Source organism: Pseudonaja textilis, chromosome 1, assembly GCF_049901715.1.
Source record: "Pseudonaja textilis isolate UNSWEBS1 chromosome 1, rPseTex1.2, whole genome shotgun sequence".
In the NCBI taxonomy this organism is placed as follows: domain Eukaryota; kingdom Metazoa; phylum Chordata; class Lepidosauria; order Squamata; family Elapidae; genus Pseudonaja; species Pseudonaja textilis.
In genome coordinates, this window is record NC_141990.1 from 188704581 (window position 1) to 188724313 (window position 19733).

The 19733-nt window shown below is 34.6% G+C and overlaps 1 protein-coding gene across 7 annotated transcripts in view; it reads right to left on the bottom strand.

Moving 5' to 3' along the window:
• The window catches only part of UBR3 (ubiquitin protein ligase E3 component n-recognin 3), a 96329-nt gene that overhangs the window by 56774 nt on the left and 19822 nt on the right, over positions 1-19733 (bottom strand). For 5 of the 7 annotated variants that reach the window (XM_087919967.1, XM_087919968.1, XM_087919966.1 and 2 more), the window contains 17 exons: positions 18479-18609; positions 15051-15279; positions 13846-14025; positions 13287-13420; positions 12490-12576; positions 11733-11798; positions 11549-11638; positions 10462-10590; positions 10322-10374; positions 7672-7805; positions 5822-5909; positions 4947-5086; positions 4395-4491; positions 2686-2827; positions 2178-2282; positions 517-690; positions 281-313 (listed from right to left, as the gene is read on the bottom strand). In XM_087919967.1, coding sequence (XP_087776093.1) covers positions 281-313; positions 517-690; positions 2178-2282; positions 2686-2827; positions 4395-4491; positions 4947-5086; positions 5822-5909; positions 7672-7805; positions 10322-10374; positions 10462-10590; positions 11549-11638; positions 11733-11798; positions 12490-12576; positions 13287-13420; positions 13846-14025; positions 15051-15279; positions 18479-18609 — 2012 coding nt within the window. The remainder of the gene's footprint in view (positions 1-280; positions 314-516; positions 691-2177; positions 2283-2685; positions 2828-4394; positions 4492-4946; positions 5087-5821; positions 5910-7671; positions 7806-10321; positions 10375-10461; positions 10591-11548; positions 11639-11732; positions 11799-12489; positions 12577-13286; positions 13421-13845; positions 14026-15050; positions 15280-18478; positions 18610-19733) is intronic. The other 2 variants (XM_087919970.1, XM_087919969.1) reach the window with 1 other exon arrangement.

Genomic DNA, 19733 nt, shown 5'->3' on the forward strand with positions numbered 1-19733 from the left:
TCCAACAAAAATTCATACATATTCAAACAAAGCAAGCTAGCATATATTCCATTAACAAGTTACTTATTATTTCTGGCAGCTCGCATATTGAATTTAGGACCAAACTAAAGGATTACACTCATATATTTTAATAGAAATACAAATATTTTAATACAATCATAAGACTATTTCAAAAATACTGTGTCTTAGTGGTTTGAAATGAATAGGAAATGCCATAATGTTAGGGTCAGCATAGTTAAAGCAACATTGCATTAGATTTACAAAATACACACAAATCTACCTCTCTCTGGAGTCCTTTAGAGCGCCTTGGATTCTGATAAGTTGGAGGAAAAAGGAGGCTATTAAAAATCCTTTAGAATCATATTACTAAATACCAGATATGTAAACAGTGACAGAGAAAATTACATTTTAAGCAAAGCTTACTTGAACTCCCTATATAAAGATTAAAATCTATGCTGAACTTAAACATCTAAAATTACCACAGTAAGAAAAAAAAAATAGAGGTTACAACTTTACCTGAGAGGTTGCTAAGCCATCAGAGCTTGTACTTGCAGGCAGTTCTCTTTTCACCTCTGGTGCTGTCTCTGGTACTCGTACCCGCACATAGTTAATAAAGTGACGCATATTTGACACCAAATTATTCCCTGGAAACCAGCTATCATGGCAACGTTCATGGCCACCCATGGAATCCTAGTATGTTAACCATAACACATGAAGTTGATGATCAACATTGTACGATTCAATTAGCACAAACAGTAAATATATAAAAATTAATATCAACTTCAGCATGTAAAAAAATACTTAGTTCTCTATTTAGCCATGTAACTATGGTAGTTTAATAACAATAAATATATAGACTAATATCTTGGGGGGGGGGGGAAGTATGTTCAAGATAGAATAGAATTTATACTTATTCATGCAGCGTAAAACATTTGAAGGGACATTCTTGGAGTGGTTATGTCACCCAAGGTCTTATTAGGGCTTCTTCAAACGTTTTGAGAATTGTCCAGGATATGCTTCTCTTGGGATTGCTCACCAAGTGAAGTCCCCAAATGGGTTGCATGACCCTAACATGTAGCATCTCACTTTACAAAGTACTCAGAAAACCTGGGTACATAATACTTTTACTAAATTCCAGGATCACATTATTATCATTGATTTTTCTTTTATCTTATCGTGAATATCATATCTTAGCATTTTATGTGTCCTAGATTATTGTGATATGTTCAATACACTATTTTTTAAAAAATCTTAATCTACTATTATACATAAATGGAACCCCCAAAAAAATTAAAATAGCAATCCTATGGAATTCATACTTCCATATACCAAGGTCAGCAATACATGTTCTTTATAACCCTTCAAAGAGGTTTGTGATTTACTGCTATTCCTATACTATGCCTGGTAAGTGGAGAAGAAATAACTTGCACAAGATTAGCTTGGCTAAAATACTCATTTTTAGTTGACATGTTATATTACTTTTCCTTTGAGCTCACCTTCACCCTTTAAATCCATCTATCTTTACTCAACGAGAGAAACATATCTCTAAAAATAAAATGCATCACAAAGGCTAGTATATATTGGAGATTTCTCAGGTTGCAAAAAGAGAAAATCACATCATCCATCCATACAAACAAGATATTAGCAGATGTGGGGTAGCCTTAATTTTGCAAATAACACGATTTTGTAGGAATGATTAAAAACTATCCCATAATAATTCGGTAACTTAGAATGTAGAATCTATAGAGATATAGGTTGACTTGAATGGGAATAATCAAGAAAAGCAGCAGGAGAAAACAAAATGGAATGGCTGGAACAGGAGAATGCATATATAAATGAATGAAGGAATAATGTAAATTTTTTGTGTATGAGTGGGATACTTTCACATTCACATTTAACAATTATTTTTAATATAACTTCACAATTGAAGATTTAATTTCTCAATAAGAGAACTTAAATGTCATGCAACTGAAAGTGTGTTTTCAGTACAGGTACAGGAGAAAACCTATAAATGGAGGAAGAAATACTCAGTAGGCAGGAAATATGGCAGAATATAAAAAGAAGGGAAAATTGGAGAAAAATGGTATGGAGAAGAAGCCTGAAAAAAGCACAACACTGCACCATTTCAATGCAAAGCTTGTTTGTTTTCTATGTAAAATGCTTTAATTAGCACTTACTTCTTCATCAGATTCCTGTTCAGAAGAATTCTCTAGTCCCAATTCAATCAAATATAAAACCATGCAAAGGACATGTTCTGACAAATTTTGATGATCCATTAAAATCTATGACAAAATAAAGAAACACATTTTCCATTTAGAATTCAGGGGAATAAAAACTTCCCATTCAGAATTCAATAACTGAATACACAGTATTAATGAATGTTACAAGAATCCTCAACCACAACCGGAAAAATATTTTATCATAAGATTATTATTTTTTAAAAAGAACTGAAAAAGTACAAACTGTATATACATACATAGATACATACATACTAGTAAGCTTAAATATATGTACTTGTGTTCAGTTTTTCCTTTGGAAAAACAATGAAAAAGAGGAAAACATGTACAATTTATGTATTGCATTGTATTGTGTGTAATAAAAACAATATTTTTCGCACAAAACTTAAAACAATGTTGAAAGTAATTCTTAGTTTCAAATTCTTTATCCCAGCCTTTCCAATACTACCTTGTAGAGTAGAGTGAACAGTACAATGTGTAAAGTTTTGCAATGCAAAAGTTTCATGAGTCCTTTATAACTTGGGTGCAAATGTGTTCGTTTCTTGTAGGGAGGCCAAGGATTTCCATGGACTTTTCCACTCTGTTTTAAACTGTAAAAGACAGAAATTCTACACTGAATATTCTTTACCTGTAAACATGAAGATTAGTTATACACTTGAATTTGAACCACTTTTTAAGCTAAAGATACAGAGTTGAAGGAAAAAAAGGAATAGAAGACTGAGGAAAGAAGAAACTCGAAAGGTTGATCCAATCTGATTTTACTTCGCCTGAAGGAACACATTATTCAATTCACTAAAAAATGAAAAGGTTATATATATATATGAAATATGGCAGGTGATACATCATTTTGACATATCATTTCTAAAAACCAAAGCAATAAAAACATAGACCAAATCTAGCTCAAAACCAGACATTTCATAATATTTTGCAGTATACAAAAAGTATACATTTAACTACTATGTAGCACCCTAATAAGGGATAACTTGTCATAATCTATAAATAAAACAGTTTTTCCCTGACTAAATTGAAACTGTATATAAACATGGATCAGATTTTAGAGCTTATCCACAACAATGGATTTTCTCTTGACTATATTCCAGGCACAATTGATTCAATATGCAATACTGAGACTTGCATACATTCACAGATTACCGTATTTTTTCAGAATATAAGACGTACTTCCCTCCCCCCCCAAAAAAGTGGGTGGAAATGTCTGTGCATGCCGGCCCCCACCCTTCGGCCTCTGCCTCCCAGCAATTTGCCTCCTTGCAGCAAACAGCAAACAACCTGGTCTGCTTGAGCACAGCCTGACTAGCACAAGCAGCTGATTGTCAGTTGGATCGTCCTCCCTACGATCAGCTGTTTCAGGCTGAAAAGATTGCCATCACCTATTGCTGCCTCCGCATGCCCCATTTTCGGGCTCCACATCCCGTTTTCAAACTCCGCACAGCCTGTTTTCGGCCTCCTTGTGCCCCATTTCCCACCCATTCCGGGTGGCGGGGATTGGAACAGGCGGAAAATGGGATGAAGAGGCCGAAAATGGGGTGCGCGGAGGCAGCAATAGGCAATGGCGATCCCTGCAGCCTGAAACAACTGATCATCGGGAGGATGATCCAACCGACAATCAGCTGCTTGTACTAATCAGGCTGTGCTGAAGCAGACCAGGCTGTTTGTTGCAAGGAGGCAGAGACAGATTTTTTTCTTGTTTTCCTCCCCAAAAGCTAGGTGCGTCTTATACTTCAGAGCATCTTATACTCTAAACAATATGGTATTTCTCTAATACTTAGTTTGAACACAAGAAATATCCTATTATATTTAGAAGCAGCTTGCAATTCACCTAGATTGGGCATTAACATAAAAGCCAATATAGAAAACTATAATTACTGTTACTATTTCTGATGCAAAGTGTCTATTTTCCTGAATAAACAGAGTACTGCTGCCAACAAACCAGTATTAACAGATAAATTAAAATTTCAGCCATTAGCTTGAAGATGTTTTAATTGGTAAGCCTATATTAAAGGAAAGGGTTTTTTTGCCTCCCTTAATTCTTCTGTAAGGCACTTAAACACACAGAGAGAGAGAAATTCCAAATAGTCAACAGCTTCCTATTTCTGTTACATAACGGTCTTTTTATGACACAGAACATATTCCACTTACAAGGCAGTATATCTATCCATTGCAGACTGTACATCTCTGCGATAAACAGTTCGGAGAATTACCATGACTGGGTCAAATTCTTCATCCCAGATCTCAGCTGTTAAAAAGAGCCAGTACATATTTACATATTATGATTATTTTATTGTCATAATTTTATAATTCATAATATGCACAAATTCATAATTTAATTATGATACTACATATATAATAATTATGGTAATTTCATATAAAGCTATGCATGTACTATATAGATGAATAGATCAGTAACAGAATGCACTTCATTTATCCTCACCATCTCCATTATCACAACCTTTCTTCCCCAAGATTAAAACAGAGCAATATTATCCATTATATTCTTTTTTACACATCAAAAGTCACCATGTTTCTTTAAATCAAGTGATTAAGAAAACAAAAGCACATATCATTCAAGCATACATCATATAATTAACACTATGTAACCGGTGTTAAAAATGAAATAGAAGTATTTCTGATCTTTTTAGAGTGCTTAAAATAAGTTGCAAATGTACAGTACATTAATACATTTTATCCTACCTTTAGGTGTATACATTCCTTGCTGCATGGAACCCCCTGCCTCAAATACAGGGGCTTTAAAATCAGCCACAGCAGACAGCATTGATTCAAAACTTAAACTTCCAGGAATAATGCCACTTTTAGGATTAGGATTTTCTGGAATGTTATCATTTGGTTAAGACAATAGCAATCATTAAGAAGATATTTTCTGCAGCAAGGTTTTCCTATAAACATTGTATGTAACTGTTTAGAAGGAAAAAACTATCAACATTACCTTGTGGAAATGCTAAATTTCACCACAAGAGGTCTCTATTAGATCATTAAAATTTGAATCCCATTTTAATTATTTTAGTCTTTTGGGGATTACAGGAATTAAATTTGTAGTACATCTTTAAATAGCAAAATTTACATCGCTAGAAGAATAATGGTATACTGCACTCTTCTGGTTCTTTGTATACATTGCATAACTTTTAAACAGATTTATGTTTCAAACTATCAATTACATAAGATATATGCTTATTTGTCCTGGTTCCTTCTATCCCTACCCAGAATTCAAGGCCCAACAAAGAGCAGGCACTTTACCTAAATGCCAAAATACACACAGATTTTTTGTCACTTCTTTAGAAACAAATTGTAGAAGAAGTCAGGATAAAGTGTGATAGATTTCTTACATCAAAACTAGAGAGACTTGGCTTACTGATAGCATTTTGCCAATACAACAAAAGTTTAAACTTTATTCCAAGGTTGTTGTGATTTTTATATGTAAAGCTTAGCCACAAATAACGATTAACCTGATATGGGGCAACACAAGTTCAAAATAGTTTTATTTGTAAAACACATGAAAGGAAAATGCAACAGAATGCCTGAAATCATAAATTAAATAATTTCACAAGGATATAAGGTCCAGTAGAGAACTATGAGTTCTGTCATTCATGCAGAGCTGAGCTACCATTTCGGCTCTTAAAATCTCATCATCTGTCATCCCTAGAAAAAAATTGATAGGGAAATTAATATACTCAAAATCTAAGAAATAAAAGATTTATGTTTACTATACAACTTTCCAACTAAATGATAAACCTGTTTAAATGGCCTAAAGTGTATTGAAGACATCCAAGTATAACACATGTGCCTTACAAGCCCCGTCTCTTACAAGCTATGTAAGATATCTTAATTAGACATTGGGTCCCACTGAGTCCATTTAGGCTTATTTCTGGATAACACATATATAAAATGCATAGTAAATTAACATTCTCCTCAATCGGATGCTAACATTCCAGTGTTAATTTTTTGTTTACATATATTTCAATTTTTGAAAATAGTTCTATCCCACTCTCATTATGTTGGTCCATGATCATAATAAAGATTTGATTGAGCTCTCCAAACAATTAACTTTTACCTATTAACAATAAATCCCCGCATGAGTCAGAATACTTCAAAAGAGCTTTTATGAATACAATGCATATACAATATAAGAATACAGTCTGATGCAAATTCATCTGATCATTTGCTCCAACACAAGCTTGAATGTTGTTAAGTCATCAGAAATGAACTGTTTCCAAAATAAAGACATGGAAAAATAAAAAGCTCAAATAAAGAGCAAATGCTAACCATTTTGCCATTACTGATTATTTTTCTAACTGATGCTAGATTTCACTCTTCCGTGGAAATAAGTAGGACAAGAAAAGCTAATGCTTCTTCTTCTTTTTTTAGTAGTTTGTAGTTTGGATAGAACAGAATAAACCTAACGCTAACTTTAGCCCTAAAATCTAGCTAAAGTTTGGAGAGCAGAGCAAAGACCCCTCCCCCATTGCCAAACCAGAAAAAAAAAATGTTGGATCTGGCTAATTCTGTTGTGGATGGCAGGGGTTAACTAGAGTATTCATCTACCTAGCTGTAAAATAAACTAACATCTTCTCTTTCGGAGGTGGAAAAAAAAATGGCTCTTGTTGCAGGCATCCTGGAGACTTCAAAGTTCTCAATCAGTAACAAACTAAATAAGGAGAACCAGATTATTTTCCCAGGATGTCCAAGCAAAGAAATATTTCTATCTTTATCCCTAACAGAGACAGTTGAAAATATTGAACTAAATGAAACAACTGATTTGATCTAGTGTTTATTTATATAAAAAAAATACTGACTGCCCATCTTACCACAAGGAAACTCTGGGTGGTTTACAATCATGAAAGTTAAATATAAATATACTAAAAACATAAATTAAAACAATCAAAATGCTACGATCCAATTAAAGATGGGGAGGGCAGGGCCAGGTTGTGGGGAGGTGGGTTCTATTGTTAATCCATCAACCACCTCCACTGTGGCCTTTTCCCATTGGGATCCCTAGTTACTATAAAGCAGCTTTCTACAATTTTCCAGTTTTGTAAGTCTTTAACTAGAACGGATAATAAAAAATTAAGGATCAAAACAATAATGCTACACATATTTACCTGGAAACAAGCTCCATGAAATATAACAGAACAGAACTTCTGCCAATGTGGCACTCAAATTAAGAATTATTTGTTGGCTTCCTGAACTAAGCCTTTAATATAGCAGTTGCTTGTAAACAACAAATATGAACACGTATTTAACCAGGTTGCAAGAAATAAGAAAATAAATTGTTACCAAATAGTTTGTACCTGTTTTATCTGCCCCACCCTGATAATTTAAAATTCATTAAGGTCTGTGTTACGCACACCTGCATAAATAAGCTGCTAAAACTAAAGCATAGAAGAAAAGACTCCAAGTTCACCTAAATGTAAACGTAGACTTAAAAGAATGACAAGAAAGGTTAAAGCGCCTTCTAACATTGACCTCTCATGCTCCGAATCTAGCACTGTGTTCTGATGTTGGGAAGCCATTGTTAAGAGATCGACCACTTTGAACCTATAGGGATTAAAAAAAAACAAAGACAAATTCAGAAACATAATTGTGTACAGGTTTGAAGAAACCTTTGAATTCATGCAACCCCAAAATCTATTGCTAACTTGAGAGGATTGTGAAGCTGTAGAATTAGCCAAACAACACTATTAGCTTAATTTGCAAGCTTTCATATCAGCATCCTATCTATTTCTAAAGCTTCTTGAACCTATCTTGTATTTTTCCTCATTGTACTCTACAGCAAATGGAACTCACAAGAGAGCAAGTATGGGCTAAATATTCCTAACATCTATGAAGCCAAGAAAATCACGTAACTAAACTCTTGCTGATTTTCTCTCTTTAACTTTTTGACATTGCTAAGAGGATGAAATTTGGGAGGAAACTCTATAAAGATAACCTGAGCAAGAAAAAAAAATCCAGCCTAGAAAAAGTTGGCTATATTGCTAAAGAAAATTATGGGTCAAAATAACATGTGCATTTGGGATACGTGCTTTCTACCAAACTAAGAGACACCTTCTGACCAGTGTACTATTTGATGTTGTTTAGTGACTGTTCAAAGTTACTACAGTGTGAAAATATTTTGACCAATCTTTGCATTTATGACTGCCTAACCATTCTGGTTATGTGATCATCATTAGGTATTTCACAACCGATGCACGTAACTGCCATTGACACGGTTCCTAATTGGCTTGTGAAAGCAGAGTTAATGGAGAATGTGGAAATAAAATTGCAAATTGTGGTAACATTTAACGTGGTAGTTTATGTAGCGACCAAATGGGAAGTGATATAAATCCATCGTGGTCATGTGATTTTCCATCTTAGTCACTTAGTGACAAAGTTGCCCATTCCAATTGTGGTCAGTAACTGAGGAGTACCTCTATATAGAACCTATACAGGAATGTAGCCAACTCCACTAGGTTGTTTACAAGTCTACTTGGGAGAAAGAATCAGTGGCAAAGATTGACCTCCAGAAGATCCTTTAGAGTCATGAAGATTCAACATGCAGTGCTTAGTTGAGTGTTAAATGGTTGCAGCCCTGCAACACTCTAGTGAGGGGGATTTTTGAGGAATTTTTATGACAAGGTTACAGCCATAGATTATGAAGTGACAAGAGTTTCTAACTTAAGAAGTTTCTTCTTGAGAATGGCATTGGTTGTTGTTTTGACTGTGGAAAGTTCCACAAAATGGAAACCCCTGGATACATTTATTTTTGTACTACCCCCAGAATGAATCTGGTAAATAAATTCCTGTATGCTGCAAAAAAAAAAAAAAAAAAAAAGAACTGAATGAGCTGATTTCTGATGACGTAAGTTTGAGAATTAGTAGGAGCTAAGTACAGGGATGTAAAAAAAAGCCTGTAAAAAGGCTGAAAAAGAATGTAATCAATCCCAGCAGATGTACAGGTGTATGAGATGTGATGGTATGTGAGAATGACCGGGACGGGGACGGGGGACATGTTGCCTAGAGAACAATCAGAGGGTGGGTACAGCTCTATAACAGGCTGATAAAGAAACTCCTCCCTAACTTACGAGACTATAAAAATAGATAGTGAGAGATTTGTACTTTCAGACTTGCAAGATTCTATTAAGGTAGCCTGAGAGTAAAGTAGAATTAGCTCATTGGGTCATGTTTCCAAATAGTCTATCTGGGAAGGCTGACAGAGATGCTACATTTGTTTTGTTTTTCAATTGAAAAATAGCTTTCCAGATCTTTACAATTATTTTCAGTATTATAGAAATATCCTTTCTAAATAGGCCTCTAGATGAATTATTTTCTTTTGAAAGGCTTCGTGAGAAATTATCTCTGTAAATCAGCATTTCTCCACTGGAGTTTCATGGAACTTTAGAATTCTGCGAGAGATAAGTGATTCGAAGAAGAAAAAGAAGAACATTTTTTTCCAATCATGAATCATGCAATGCTAACACTCACAGTGGTGGGAATCTTTATCCACTGCAACTCAGCAGCCAACTTGATGCTTTAATATAGTTGCAAAGGTTTAGGAAGAGTTCTATTTTCAATGTTTCTAATTTGCCTAGATAGTTTCTCTCACATCTAAATAGTTTACAGTTTTAAGAATGTATACGGTGGACATATTAGTTGGATGTATGATTATTGTAAATTGGCCTTTTCTGTTTGTTGGTATACAAGCAGAATAAATACGGGTAGTTCTCAACTTATGACCACAATAGATCCCTTTCTAACCACAGTTGTTAAGTGAATCATTGCAGTTAGTAGCAAAATTATTAAATGAATCTGGCTTCCCCATTGATTTGCTTGTCAGAAGGTCGCAAAAGCTGTTCACGTGACCCCGGGACATTGCAACCGTCATAACTATGAGTCCGTTGCCAAGCATCCAAATTTTGATCATGTGACCACAGGGAGGCTGCAATGGTCATAAGTGTGAAAAACGGTCATAAGTCACTTTTTTCTGTGCCATTGTAACTTTGAACGGTAACTAAACAAACTGTTGTAAGTAGAGGATTATCTATAGATGATTTTTATATAAAATAATAGCACATTACCTTTCAAAAACTGAGGAAATAAAATAATCGGGGTCAAGTCGAGAAGCACAAACCTTCAAAGAAGCACATATACACGTTAGTTATCATATTCAATTATGTACTAACACTAAGTGATGGAGTCAAAGACAGCGTTGACCTACCTGTAACAGATAAATGTCAGGATCAATCATAGAATTACAGAAGTGAGACTGCACATATGTCATGGCTTGTCCTTTAATCTGCAGGCCGTTCCTTACCCACATATTACTATGAATTTCAGAAAGGCTTGCCTACCAAATGTGGAATAAAAGGAAAACAATTTCCACATTATTATATTTTATAATCGTAGATAAACATGTGATCTATTGACTATCTGTGTTATTTTTATTTCCTGAAAATACGTTCTTATATTGAGTTATACAGTTTTTGCAGCAGATCTCCAGCAAGATTGGAACCTATCAAAATATTTGTTCTTTTTAGGACCACAAATTGTATGTATGCTATCTCAAGAAAGTAGCAACATATCTAAGTTTCTTTGTATGCTTTAGTGCATCTTCAGCTCCTAGAATAAATTTAAATATTCAATAAAACAAAGTAGTCCTTGATAGTACCTTGCCTATTTTACTTGTATTTAATTTCCTTTGAAAATTTTGTCTTGCTTTTGTTCTTTGTAAACTTGCATTATCTAGCAATTTGTCTTTCTTTATTGTGCTCCTCTCATAAACATAAATTGAAAGATAACAACATAAAATGCTTTGACATAAGTTTGATAAATACATTCAAGTTGGACACTAGAGTCATACATCCAGCTATAAAACAATTGCAATTTAGAATAAACAATTTAGTCTTCCAAGCTTTGGGGCTCGTGCTGGAGCCCATCTTCAGGGAACTTATCTCTAGCAAAGTGTGAGCTGTTCTGTGTGTGGTATTTATAGTGCCTGTTGTACTGCACACAGAATACCATACACAGAACAGCTCACACTCTGCTACAGAGAAATTCCCTGAGGATGGGCTCCAGCATGAGTCTGAAAGCTTGGAAGACTAAAACTCTGGTCCCAGTGACCAATCCAGATTGGATCCTGCAACATTATCCTGGGACACATATATCTGCCTTCATTCATATAAATCAATTGCTTCCAGTAAATCCAAGGCAAATTGAATACTCTGTCTATGAAATTTCATCAGTGATCACTATTTGACACCTCTCGAAGTTTACATAATAGTATGCTGAGATAAGAAAAGATTTACCTGAATTTGAAGTGGATGAACCATTAGTTTCATCAACATCTCTTGGTCTGGAAGAAGTGAATCTAAATCTACCTCTTGACATTTAACAGCCTATAAATAAAGTAATTGCATATTATATACTGAGGTAAACCACAAATCTACTTGTAGAATGCCCAATTTTACTCTGCAAAAACGATTTACCTACCTTACTCAAAAACATAGCATAGTAGCGATGCAATGGGAGGTGAAACGTAACCTGATTTGGAGTAGGCTGCAAAAAAAGGACATTACACTATTAATAAGAAATTCAACTTGGGGATTATGACAGTAGTTTTCTGGACTTCAGGAAACATTCATAGTCAGAACTCAATTTTGCCCTAAAAATCAAGGTCACTAAGTCCCCACTTATCAATATTTTCTGAAACATTCAATTCATAAAATAAATGTGTCTTTGAAGTAATCAGTAACATAAAAATGCATATGAAAGAAAAATCTGATAATGAACAAGGAGAAATGCCATGTAAGATTTTTTTTTAAAAAAAGCTTTGCAAGTGTATTTGTCATTTCATTAACAAAGATCCTTTACAAATCATGCCATACAAGTCACAGCATCTTCTAAAAGGATCCATGGCCTGCAATGTATAATGCTCCCTGCATAGACCAGCCCACCAATTCTAATTACAAGCATATTCCTTATTTACTGAAATACTGTCTTATGTTTTTAATTAAATATTTAGGATAAAAAAATCTAAATTTCAGCATATCCCAATGAATTTATACTTTCACATATTTGTGACGGCAGAAAATTCTTCATTGTGCAGAAGAAATATCAAATATGAACTGGTAACCAAGAAATGTAGGCTAAAAAAAAATCAGTATATTTAATTCTAAAATTATATGGTAATATTATATGGTATGATACAACATTCAAATATCAAATTAAATATATAGGATATACCCACCTCATCTACAAAGTTGATTGCATCAAACCAATCCTGAAGTGCTTCTAGGCAGTATCTAACAACATTTCGTGTGTACTCTTCCGTCTCCTGAAGTGAATTACAAATGTTGCACAGACTGAAAAAAACAAAGGCTTGTAGCACTTCAAAGGTAAGGTAAATAGGAGGGATGCAGCTTCCATCTTTCTTTTTTGTTCCCTCTAAAGTGCCTTGGATTTACAGAGCTCCATTCATGGGAAGATTAAACAGAGAGGTGATTTTTTTTGCCATTACTTCTCACCTAACAATAGCTGGAAAGATTGCCCCCAAAAGGACCTTCTGTACACTACTACAGACAGGGAGAGGGGCTTCACATAAAAAATGGTGGGGGAGGGAACCCTCTCTGCTTCTCTCAATTCCTTCCACGAACAGAAAGAGGATCTGTATTTAAATGAAAGCCCAACGTCAATATTGGAATCAAAAAAGAAAGCAAGGAAGTATTACAGATTTCAGGAAAAATAAGAAACAGTTATGCATTTTCCAGGTAAACTACAGACTTGTTCCTCACACATGTTGGGAATCAGCCAATATTCCCATAAATTATATTCTCTTCTTTCTTGGCATGAATTTCTTATAGTTGTGTCTTAGGCTGAATGGCTCTTTCTGACCAGATATTCAGGCCAACTGGCATAAAATATTGTGTTGGTCCAACAGATCACAAGACACAGTAGTTGTTTGATTTGACACAACTGCATACTCCTTTTTAAAATATACAATCATAAAGATCCACAAGAGAGAGAAAACAATATAGCTCAACTTACCCTGATTTTGCAGTGTGACAGTAAGCCCCACATTGGTTGAGCACAGGCCTCAAGTTCAGCAGCAAAAGCGGCGTAGTACGTCTGGGATTCAAACTCAACATGTTCATTAAGTTCTCTTTTATTTAAATTCATGCCTTAAAAGATTGAGACAACATTGTACATTTTAGCTATAAATAATAATGCATTTTTCACACTATTCAATAAATCTGCTGCTAACTATTTACAAAAACTGTTTCAGGGATGCATTAAACAACAAAGTTAGTTGTCAAACATGTGTGGGATAAACATTAAAAGCAAGGAAAATGGCCAAACAGAAAAAAAATTAGAAGCTTAATCCCTTTACAGCCTATGTTCAGTTCAAACTGATGTTACAACAGTTGGAATACTGTTGTAATTGTAGTAGCCAATTAACTTCATTAATTAATTTCAATTAATTTCAATATTTGTAACAGCTTTTGAAAAACAATCATTATAAACCCCTCCATATGTTTTAAAATGTTTTGTCAAACTGTTTCTCTATTCACAAATAACATGTATAATCAATGAAAGCATCACATACCTTGAAAAAATGACACAAAGTTCATCCATGTTACCAGTAGCCTGTGATCTTCCAAAAATTTCTTAGCCACACTTTGATGCGAAAGGATATTAATAAAGTCACTGACAAGTGGCCAGTAAGTATTGTTTTTTAAGAGTGCTTCTCCACAGTTCACAACTACATGTAAACTGTTCTCCTCATCTAAAAGTAAAAGCAAATGTTAACAATGTGTTAAAGACGTAATGGTTAGATAAAAGGCCACATATTAAGGATACATAGGGAGATAGAAAACCTGCTGTTATCTTATCTCAGTATTGATAGAATAGTAAATTCTCTTGGAACCAATCAATGAATGGGATGGGTTTAATAGCATTTTTTCCAAAATTACTTCAAATGGGAGAAGAGGGAATAACCACAGTAGTCCATAGGGGTTCTTGGCAAAATTTGACTTATCCTTGCTCAATGATGGCCAATATTCAGACATCATCTCCGATCAATACTAGCAATCAGAGGAATGTTTGAGATGGTCCCAAAAGCTATATTAGGATTGGTGATAGTTAGAGGTAGACAGCTGAATCTGAAAAAGTCCACAGGCCTTTCCTATCTGAAACAATGTGAAGTGGACAATGCTGAGACAGAAGTTGCTATTGATAACTGCAATTTCATCAGGGGTGAAAAAGCACGGGCTACCGATATGTGGAATATGATGAAAAAGAATGAGGTTTGATTACAGCCACACTTAGCCATAATCTTTTTTAATCCTAGGCAGCTCATATCAGACTTCCTACAGAAGAAAATCCCTTCCCATCAAAGGAAATCTTCGTAATTTGATGATGTAAAGCTACTGCCAGGCTATTTTGGAAACCTATTCATAGAAACCAGAGCTACCAGGTGCTTAAGATTTACAAAGGAAATGGGATAATAAGCTGTGCCTCCATTTATTTGTGCACTGGACTATAAAAGAATCCTTTTTACCTGCTTAAAAGATTTAGCTAGAGAAGTTGGATCATTTCACATGGGGCAGAACCCATTTGATTGAAAGTATAAACATTATAACAGAACAGTATCCAAGTCTCTTAAATAACCTGAACGCAACATGATGACCTTAACAAATGGTGGATTTCAATTTCCTTAATTCCACCCAGCATGGACTTACTACAAGTAAAACCCGACAATTTTCAACAACCTTCGGAGAAAAATCATAATAAAGCAAGATATACACTCACCTTGTAACTCACTTTTAATAAGGCAACTCTCCATCATATATAGAAGGACAGTAACCATAATATCAAGCAGTTGGCATTCTTCTGTCACTTGACGTGCTAATTCCTCATTGCTGAATAGCTGGACGCTAATGTGTACAATTCTGTTAGACATGGTATCAGATTCATGGCTTTTTTTCAGTGTTTTCATAATAAAAGCATAATGCTGCACAAATGTTTTAGTAAAAGCAATCTGTAATGTATAAAACAAATATTAGTGTTACAATTTGCTCTTTTCATATATGTCATAGTATTTATGTACTGTATATATTATTTCAATTATTTTACACCAATCTGGATGATTTTTAGAGGTTAATAAAAATGAAACTTCAATAATAAAAACAATAACAACTCAAAATATAATATCCATAGCACAATTTCTCAGTGAAGACCACATTATAATTCATTCTATCCTTCAATTCCTACCTTCAAAAAGTCAGGTCTGACAAGCTTTTCTAAAGGTCCTTAAAAAGAGGGCCAACTTCACCTCAAAGGCCACCCTATGCGTAGAAAGGAAGCTATGATATCTAATTCTCTCATGGTCATGTGGTCAGGGAAAACAATATATTGCTTGATAGCGGGATGAGCAGCATATAAATGTAATGAGTAAAAATAAAATTAAAAAATATGTCAAATCTAATTGTTAAAAAGTAAAGGACAAGTGAAAAAATACCACTGATCAAAATTGGGAGCCAAGTAGTCCACTGTATTAGTGTAGATAATATAAAATTAAAAAATACTTTAAATAGTGTTTCTATATATATGTTGCAGATAATTTTTAGCTAAACACAGCTGACACAACTTCAGTATATACAGTCTCAAACTCTTCACCTCACTGACCCCTTCAAGAAGTTTCTGGCTGTTCACTGATCCCCTGCCTATACTTATTATATGAAAATAATTAAATAAATACTAATTTAATTGACACGATTATGAAAAGTAGTAGTAGTAATAATAATGAACTCCTTAGTCATATTGACCCTTTGATTGTGACTTCTTTGGGGAAACTTTAATGTATAAAGTACAAGATTAAACACAACATATTTCTACAAAATTCAGTGTATGCTCACTATTTACATGCAGTTCATTACAAGTTGAAAATAACAACTAATATGACAAGCATTAATTTGGAAACATTTTTGATATGCATTTTGTAGCAGTTCCTTTGGCAGAAATAATTGTTTCCAAATGTTTCCTATAGCCAGCTAAGAGCCTATAGTTGCATTTAGATTTTATCCTCCCACCAAGCCTTTTTTGTAGAACTCTTCCACACAAAAATATTCTTAGGTCTCTCTACATGCATTGTGTATTTGAGATCTCCACATAAATTTTCAATAAGCTCCAAGTCTGGGGTCTATAAGGCTTTTTCCAAAACCTTTGCTTCTCTTTCCTGGAAGACCTTCACGGTTAATTTGAAGGAACGTTTTAGATCGCTGTCTTGCTGAAATACCCAGCCTCTTTCCAAATTCAATTTCTTCAGTTTTAGGACCATTTTGAAGAGCAATTCCACTGCAGTAATCTAGTTAGATTAGTGGATAACTGTAACAACATTCTTTGCCCAGAAAGGCTCTTAACTGCATATCTGCCTAAACTAATCAAAAGTTCGCAGTGAAAGCTCTTCTAGTGACCTGCAAATCTCACATTTCCAAATTGCAATTCTAATTATTTACAGAAATATAAGCCTTCCTGCAAGGCAGAAAAACCTCTTCCTCCTCTGCACTTATATTTGCAGAATGCTGCCTAGCAGTTTTGTTCAGGATTTGTCTGTTTATTTCTCCTTTGTTTTTTGTTTTGCCTTTAATTTTAAAGTTAATGTTGACTCCTAGCAATTACCTGGACTAAACTGTAGGCTTTTTTGACAAGGTTTTCAGAATAACATTCCCTCTTTCCTAGGGCTGAGAGAAAGTGACTGGCCCAAGGCCACCGAGTTGACTTTGTGCCTGAGGTAGGACTAGAACACCAAGGATTCTAGCCTGATGCCTTAAACTAGCTTATTCAGAATTACTCAGAGTAATAAACTTTATTTTTTAGAAGAACAGAATAAACGCCTCTCCGTATTATTGCTAAGAGCCAACAGTAGTTCATTATCTTATAATCAATTAAAATATACATAAATATGGTTAAATTGTTGAGTAAGTCTCATATGAAGATACTTCTATACAGCAATTTCCTTCACAATTATTTCAATTGTGAGTACAGCTTTAAATTTTAAATACTAAAAAAAATGACAAAGTCCATATAATTTTGTATGTGTATGTGCATGAATTCCCAAGCAATATAATTATTCTAGAATTTAGAGTATTAGAGATATTTTCCTGTTAATTATATGAAAGTCAAGCACAGAAATGTAAATCATTAAATCTTTCCATAGCTTAATGCATTATAAAGAACTTGCACCATGTCTGATTAAACAATATTCTTATCTTGTTTCCCCAAGATCTCTCACATATGGCATAACTAGTAAAAAAACTCATCAGTGCCTTTATCATTCAATGACAAGGTTTTTTTATGATGTCAGAAATGGAGCAGTTGGCTTTACTGGGCAAAGCAAAAATCAGACTTCCAAAAGAGGAGGACTTTGATTTATAGTTCACATTTAATAAAACAAGCAGACTAGTGGTCTAGAAGAAGAAATAAGAGACGCAAAGAGGACCTTGCCCAATTCATCCAACCAGGATTGGTTGGATTGTGATTTCTCTTAGATCATCTTATCTACAACAAATTTTAAACAAGTTCTGAACCCAAACAGTTCTACTCAAAGAGATGCATAGTGTAGCTGGTTAAATTAGGCTGAGTGTACTGATTTTATCCACATTCTGTATGATACTATCTTTCATTACGTTTCCTATATTCCATCTTTTCCAATAAACTCATTTTTACATCCAAACATTTGGGTTAATTTGCTTAATTTGAAATCTTCCTGATGTACAACAGTATTTGGTTGCACAGCTAGTCCTCTGTTAAGTTCTATATTTCTGGTTACAGGGAGAATGACACCATTTTTAATTCTTCCAAGAGCTGGCCTGAAAGATTATGTTTTTGGTAGAACTGGTTGAATAAATCAGTAGGTTCACTGATAGTAACTAATCATAATTATCTTTAATGGGTACCCCTGGAAATAGAGACCTACCAGTGAGATATTACATTTTCACTTCCAGCCAACTCATAACATTGTTCAAAACACTTTTGACTCCTTCCAACACCTAGCTTGATATTTTAAATTACTGCAGTTTAATTCATATTATTTTCTGTGCTACTTTCTCTTAGTATCCTGAATATTGTGTTAAATTGTTGGACTTTTTCCTCTAACAACAGCCTTAGACTACTACAAATGATTTCACGAATAATTGTAAGAATTGTCAGGACGAAAGAAAGAAGAAGTACTCTAATACCTTATAATCTTGATCTGGAAGCATGTTGAGCAAGAAAGTTACCATTTTCTGAGGAAATTCATATTTTATTGTCCAAAATAATAATTCTTCTAGAAAACACTTATGGTTCAAAACATCCATGATGGATTGATCTGTAGAAAAATGAGAATAAAAGTTCGATGAAAAGGTTCATGGAGAACAGATTACAAAACTTATCAGGATATTTCTGAGACAGAAACCAAGATCTCTTGAAAAGGCCATATTTTAGAAGACTACATATGCCTGCCAATGCTCCAGACTCTACTCAGTCACTGAATACTTACCACTTAGCTGTGTCTGTAAAGGGGAAGAGGGTTGTCAAAAAAAGTCAAACTGGCAGTTGGAACTTCATAACTGAAGCCTCGCTGCTCTTGCACAAATTTCAACACTCACAATGTACAAGAAGCAAAATTTCAATTACAGTCATGAGGGACTATCTTGATATTTTGTTCCCCCCAGAAGTTTCTGCTCATTGACAGAATGGAAGAGAAAGGTCTAGATTGAAAGAGTTTTCTTAGCTGGAAGATATTTCTTTGGGGGAAAAAGGACCTCTGGCAGTATTAACTGGTGTGGTGGCAATACAATAACATGTACAGTGGAACCTTGGGTTGCGAACGACCTGAATTTTTGCTTCTGTTTTGCTCCTGGTCGCAAACAGATCTTTGGGTGGCGACCAAGCAAACCCAAAAATCGCCGTGGTGATTTTCCCTGCTGATTTTCCCTGATTTCCCCTTAGACACCTTTTTTTTTTTCTCTGTGCTTGTGCTTCCAGTCATGACCAATCAGGTTGCGACTGAAGTCCTAGAACAGATTACAGTTGCGACCCAAGGTTCCACTGTACTGGGCAAAGGGAAACTATCTCTTTTATTGACTTTTCCTTCCGCAGTGATATAGAATTTCTGTTTTATCAAGAAATAAGTAGCAAACAGCATCACTGCAAATAGATAATTTGTAAATTTTAACAGCAGGGGAAAGAATGCTGATAGGCACATATAGCCTCAGGTTGAAGATTTCTTGTTCTGAATGATCTCTGCATCATAAAAGCATAGATAGATCTATGATTTCTTGCAATAGCTTGGTGACAACTGACTGCAGGAGTCTGGGAGGGATGGAATAGAGAATTGTTAAGTCAATCTAGCAACAGACAACTTTCTTCCAATGATGGCTGCAGTTTAATACTCTTTTCAGACTGCAGACAGTGAGAGGGCAAAAAGGCCTTTTTAATAGTTTCCTCTTC